This window comes from Bison bison, unplaced genomic scaffold (genome assembly GCF_000754665.1).
Source record: "Bison bison bison isolate TAMUID 2011002044 unplaced genomic scaffold, Bison_UMD1.0 scf7180017864498, whole genome shotgun sequence".
Taxonomy (NCBI): Eukaryota; Metazoa; Chordata; class Mammalia; order Artiodactyla; family Bovidae; genus Bison; species Bison bison.
Window position 1 is genome coordinate 3768353 of NW_011495057.1, and position 6607 is coordinate 3774959.

General features: G+C 40.7%; 1 protein-coding gene across 3 annotated transcripts in view; it reads right to left on the bottom strand.

Moving 5' to 3' along the window:
* Positions 1–6607, bottom strand: part of OSBPL1A (oxysterol binding protein-like 1A) — a 234197-nt gene that overhangs the window by 154148 nt on the left and 73442 nt on the right. For all 3 annotated transcript variants that reach the window (XM_010828928.1, XM_010828930.1, XM_010828929.1), the window contains one exon: positions 5836–5958. In XM_010828928.1, coding sequence (XP_010827230.1) covers positions 5836–5958 — 123 coding nt within the window. The remainder of the gene's footprint in view (positions 1–5835; positions 5959–6607) is intronic.

A 6607-nucleotide genomic window follows, 5' to 3' on the forward strand; every position in this document is an offset into this window, starting at 1 on the left:
AAGAGAGTTCCAGAAAAACATCTATTTCTGCTTTATTGACTATGCCAAAGCCTTTGACTTTCACAAGAAACTGGAAAATTCTGAAAGAGATGGGAATACCAGACCACCTGATCTGCCTCTTGAGAAATTTGTATGCAGGTCAGGAAGCAACAGTTAGAACTGGACATGGAACAACAGACTGGTTCCAAATAGGAAAAGGAGTATGTCAAGGTTGTATATTGTCACCCTATTTAGCTTATATGCAGAGTACATCATGAGAAATGCTGGGCTAGAAGAAGCACAAGCTAGAATCAAGATTGCCAGGAGAAATATCAATAACCTCAGATATGCAGATGACATCACTCTTATGGCAGAAAGTGAAGAGGAACTCAAAAGCCTCTTGATGAAGGTGAAAGTGGAGAGTGAAAAAGTTGGCTTAAAGCTCAACATTTAGAAAACGAAGATCATGGCATCTGGTCCCACCACTTCATGGGAAATAGATGGGGAAACAGTGGAAACAGTGTCAGACTTTATTTTTCTGGGCTCCAAAATCACTGCAGATGGTGACTGCAGCCATGAAATTAAAAGACACTTGCTCCTTGGAAGGAAAGTTATGACCAACCTAGACAGCATATTCAAAAGCAGAGACATTACTTTGCCAACAAAGGTTCATCTAGTCAAGGCTATGGTTTTTCCTGTGGTCATGTATGGATGTGAGAGTTGGACTGTGAAGAAGGCTGAGCGCCAAAGAATTGATGCTTTTGAACTGTGGTGTTGGAGAAGACTCTTGAGAGTCCCTGGGACTGCAAGGAGATCCAACCAGTCCATTCTAAAAGAGATCAACCCTGGGATTTCTTTGGAAGGAATGATGCTAAAGCTGAATACTCCAGTACTTTGGCCACCTCATGCAAAGAGTTGACTCACTGGAGGAGACTCTGATGCTGGGAGGGATTGGGGGCAAGAGGAGAAGGGGACGACAGAGGATGAGATGGCTGGATGGCATCACTGACTCGATGGACATGAATCTCAGTGAACTCCGGGAGTTGGTGATGGACAGGGAGGCCTGGGGTGCTGCAATTCATGGGGTTGCAAAGAGCTGGACACGACTGACCGACTGATCTCTTTCATCTCTCTCTCTTCTTTTCTCAGCTATTTTAAGGCCTCCTAGGACAACCATTTTGCCTTTTTGCATATCTTTTTCTTGGGGATGGTCTTGATCCCTGACTCCTGTACAATGTCACAAACCTCCTTCCATTGTTCTTCAGGTTGTCTATCAGATCTTATCCCTTGAATCTATTTCTCACTTCCACTGTACAATCAGAAGGGATTTGATTTAGATCATACCTGAATGGTGTAGTGGTTTTCCCTACTTTCTTCAATTTCAGTTTGAATGTGGCAATAAGGAGTTCATGATCTGAGCCACAGTCAGCTCCCGGTCTTGTTTTTGCTGACTGTATAGAGCTTCTCCATCTTTGGCTGCAAAGAATATAATCAATCTGATTTCAGTGTTGAACATCTGGTGATGTCCATGTGTAGAGTCTTCTCTTGTGTTGTTGGGAGAGAGTGTTTGCTATGACCAGTGCATTCTCTTAGCAAAACTCTATTAGCTTTTGCCCTGCTTCATTCTGTACTCCAAGGCCAAATTTGCCTATTACTCCAGGTGTTTCTTGACTTCCTACTTTTGCATTCCAGTCCCCTATAATGAAAAGGACATCTTTTTTGGGTGTTTGTTCTAAAAGGTCTTGTAGGTCTTCATAGAACTGTTCAGCTTCTTCAGCATTACTGGTTGGAGGACAAACTTGGATTACTGTGACACTGAATGGTTTGCCTTGGAAATGAAAAGAGATCATTCTGTCGTTTTTGAGATTGCATCCAAGTACCACATTTAGCTTGCAAGATGGTGGAGAGAAGGACGTGTGCTCATCTTCTCTTGAGAAAACTTCAAAATTACAACTCACTGCTGAACAACCACTGACAGAAGAATGTTGGATCCCAGCAAAAAAAAGATACCCAAGTCCAAGGGCAAAGGAGAAGCCCCAGCAAGACAGTAGGAGGAGCAAAATCGCATTTAGAATAAAACCCTATACCTGCCAGAGATGCTCGGAGGGCTCAAACAAAACCTTATGCGCACCAGGAGACTCCATAGAGACTGAGCCAGATCTGCCTTTGAGTGTCTGAGTGTCTCCTGCGGAGGTACAGGTCAGCAATGGTCTGCCGCAGGGGCAGGAGCTCCGGGTGCAACAGACCTGGGTACGGCATAAGCCCTCTTGGAGGAGGTCACCATTAACCCCCTCCACAGAGCCACCAGAACTTACACAGGACTGGGGAAACAGACTGTTGGGGAAACAAAACCTTGTGCGCACTAGGACCCAAGAGAAAGGCACAAGGACTCCACAAGAGACTGACCCAGACTTGCCCGTGAGTGTCCAGGAGTCTCCAGCAGAGGTGTGGATTGGCAGTGGCCTGCTGCAGGGTTCAGGGCACTGGGTGTGGCAGTGTGTGCTTGGGACCTTTTGAAGGAGGTCACCATTATCTTCATTACCTCCACCACAGTTTGGCCTCAGGTCAAACAACAGGGAGGGAACATAGCCCTGTCCATCAACAGAAAATTGGATTAAAGATTTATGGAGCATGGCCTCGCCCATCAGAACAAGACCCAGTTTCCCCCTCAGTCAGTCTCTTCCATCAGGAAGTTTCCATAAGCCTCTTATCCTTCTCCATTAGAGGGCAGATAGAATGAAAACCACAACCACAGAAAACTAATCAAACTGATCACATGGACCACAGCCTTGTCTAACTCAATGAAAGTATGAGCCATGCTGTATAGGGCCATCCAAGACGGACAGGTCATGGTGGAGAGTTCTGACAAAACATGGTCCACTGGAGAAGGGAATGGCAAACCACTTCAGTATTCTTGCCTTGAGAACCCCATGAACAGTATGAAAAGGCAAAAAGACAGGACACTCAAAGATGAACTCCCCAGTTTGGTAGGTGCCCAATATGCTACTGGAAAACAGAGGAGAAGTAACTCCAGAAAGAATGAAGAGACAGAGCCAAAGCAAAAACAACACCCAGCTGTGGATGTGACTGGTGATGGAAGTCAAGTCTGATGCTGTAATGAATACTGCATAGGAACCTGGAATGTTAGGTCCATGAATCAAGGTAAATTGGAAGTGGTCAAACAGAAGATAACAAGAGTGAACATCAACATTTTAAGAATCAGGGAACTAAAATGGATTGGAATGGGTGAATTTAACTCAGATGACCATTATGTCTACTACTGTGGGCAAGAATCCCTTAGAAGAAAGGGAGTAGCCCTCATAGTCAACAAGAGTCCGAAATGCTGAGCACTTGAAATGTGGCTAATTAAAATAAGGAACTAGGACTTCTCCCGTAGCTCAGTGTAAAGGATCCACCCGCCAATGCAGGAGACACAGGTTAGACTGCAGGTCACAGAAGACCCCACATGTTAAGGAGCAACTAAGCCCATGTGCCACAACTGCTGAGCTTGTGCTTTAAAGACCGGGAACTGCGACTACTGAAGCCTGCGTGCCCTGGAGCCTGTGCTCCGCCATGAGAGAAGTCACACAGTGAAAGCTGGCCCTCTGCAGCCAGACAGTGGCTCCCGCCTGCTACAACTAGAGCAATGAAGACCCAGCACAGCTACAAAAATTAAACTAAAAAAAAAAGTTACTGGATTTTTCATTTAACTCTAATTCATTTAAATGTAAATAGTCACATGTATCTAGCACCAATCATATTAGACAGTAGAGTTCTATACCAACACCTGCTTGAATTTCTCTTCCAGTTTTTATTTCTGAAATATTTTCAAGTTGCCATGAAGGCAATAACTGTAAGGCCAATATTTTTATGATCTGTCTTACACTTTTCTCCCTGTAGGCCAAACCTCAAGACAGTGACAGACTGAGGGCTCAGACAAAATGTTTTAAGTTTCTGAAGGCTCCTCCCTGAAGAGGTACAATGGGACCAAGAGCATCATACGACACAGTCACTCTGTGTGGACACTCCCCTATCCCCCCCAATTTCTTCTAAGTCCACTTACTCGTTCAAAAGCATGTTGAGGGAATGAGGTTAATTTTTGTTAATTCAGGTAGTTGCAGAACATTCCAGTCCAAGAGTTCCTCATTTCCTTTAGAAAGCCTATAGACATCTAGAATAGATCTATTTCACAAATTGGTCCCAGTATTTCTCTGCAACCTAAGAGTCCAAGAACTGAGGGTGTTCTGGAGCTGGTCTACCACAAGCTACAACTCAGGCTCGTGTCAGATTTTACCTTTTCTGACCAACCTCCAGAAACTGAGACAGAGGAAAGCACTCAACTTCTGCTAGAAAGAGATAAGTGTAAACCTGCAAAACCTCAAGTACTTAACACTGGCTGAAACTCTCACCGACTTCAGGTGCTGTAAAATCTACAAGGCAAAAACCTCATGAGTTTAAAGTTAATGTAAGAACTCAATATTCAACTAAGGAATAAAAGGTACAGTTGTGCTTGATAACTCTAAAATTTGAAAATGAAGCTAAAGAAGAAACATTTCCTCAAGGAAGTTTTTTTTTAATGATATGCAACTTAGTATGCTTATATTTTACCTGTAGCTTCCATTAAAAAGGTCTTAAAATTACCATAATCCTGGGAAAGAAGTTGTCATGCCTTGTAAGCCCTTCCAGGTTTTATTATTTACCCTTTTGTTGAAGGTACATAAATAGGGAAGGATTTTTCACTTAAGGAACACTGATTAAAAGTTAAAATATTTTAGCACAGTTTTATTTTTTACTGTCTAACATGACTTTGGCTATAAATATTTAAACCTTCTTTATTTGAAGAGTTTTAATGTTATTTAGATGTTACATGTTACTTTTGCAAAGTTCACCAATCTGAAAATTATGTTTATGGTTGTCATTTTACATATTCGACTTTAAAAGAGAAGGGGTGCTGGTAAGGCAACAGTTAACTTCTGGGGAATGTCTTCAACAAACATGGAAGGGCTCAAATTTTTTCATGTTCCATAATAAGATTAGGGATTCAAAATATCTGAATCTCTTATTTTAAGCTGATAGATCCTTAAGTCAATAAAACTCCTTAGATATTAGTAAACTTAAACTCACTAAAGTTGTTGACATAGAAACATTCAAATTCTCCAATAAATTCATTTCATTTAAAAAAGGATTAAATTGCGTAGGCAAATTCACATGTTCTGATATAATTATTTAAATCAAAACACATTATCCTTTTGTAGTTCTAATTCTTCCAAACCCATTCATTCAAAAGGTAAAGCCACAAAACTGATGCCAAGAAAAAAGATACCTATCTCAATTACTTATGTTGGTATGTCTCTGTGGATGAGGCATTGATGTCACTTCAGATGAGGGCCTCTCCATTCATCACTGATGCTTTAACCTTACCTCTAATCAAGGAAGTTAGAGATTACACATGCTTTTAAATGAAACTACAGACCAGGGAAGGTATCACTATGGTTGCATTATTTAAACTCTGAAATATATAGTGAAGTCATAAAGGGCAGTAAGGCAAGCAATACATGTCTCCCCTCCTGGCAGCAGTTTTCAAAGAGAATGACCATCTGATCACAGCATAAACATGTTAACCAAAAAATATATACGTAGGCACATGCCTATCATTACAGCCTATTTACAGAGATATTTGATCATTATTACCATAAGAGAGACAGTATAAGTAGCAGAAGAATATTACTAAAAGAGTAATACTATTTGCATTCTGGACAGAAATCTAAATTCAAAACCTCATATTAAGAAAAATATTCTTAGTAAAACCTGAGTGATAGAGTTAGCTGTACAGGTCAAGTTACATTTTCTACTTACCTCTAAGGATTCCTTCAAGTCTACAGCAGAAACTGCATCGTCTTCTTCATCATCAGTCACTTGGTCTTGGGAACAGTAGTGTGTGCTGTAAGCAGAATGCTCTTCTATTGCTTCCAGCCAGTCCTGAGATAATCCAAGGATTTAAACAGGTGAAATACACTTTTAACTCGAAACACGTATTATGACAACAACCTGAAAAGCATAAAATTTACATGGAGGAAAAAAAATGTTATGGCTTCAAAAAAACAAAGCAGAATATACCCAACAACGAAGTAATGATGCACGTCTCTCGTTTATAACATGTCTAGATAAAAAATTTTCCCAATCCTTTAAAAAACATCATCTGTAAGTTTGCATATTCATTCATATTAATACTGAAACACATTACAAAAACAAAACAATGGGTGGAGAATTTTTCACTTAAGAATTATAGGTTCTCAACCCTGTTGAGTAAGTTATTGCATAATAATACGTCTAGCAACAATTTACTAAGCTGCCTTAAGCACAAGAAATTCAGATCATTTTAAGAGAGCCAAAAATTGCCCTGATGTTTTTTGTTGTTGCTGTTAAGTATCTTTTATTTTTTTTTTTAAGGTACTTTGATTTTATTTTTAAACTTTACAATATTGTATTGGTTCTGCCATATATCGAAATGAGTCCACCACAGGCATACATGTGTTCCCCATCCTGAACCCTCCTCCCTCCCCATACCATCCCTCTGGGTCATCCCAGTGCACCAGCCTCAAGCATCCAGTATCGTGCATCGAACCTG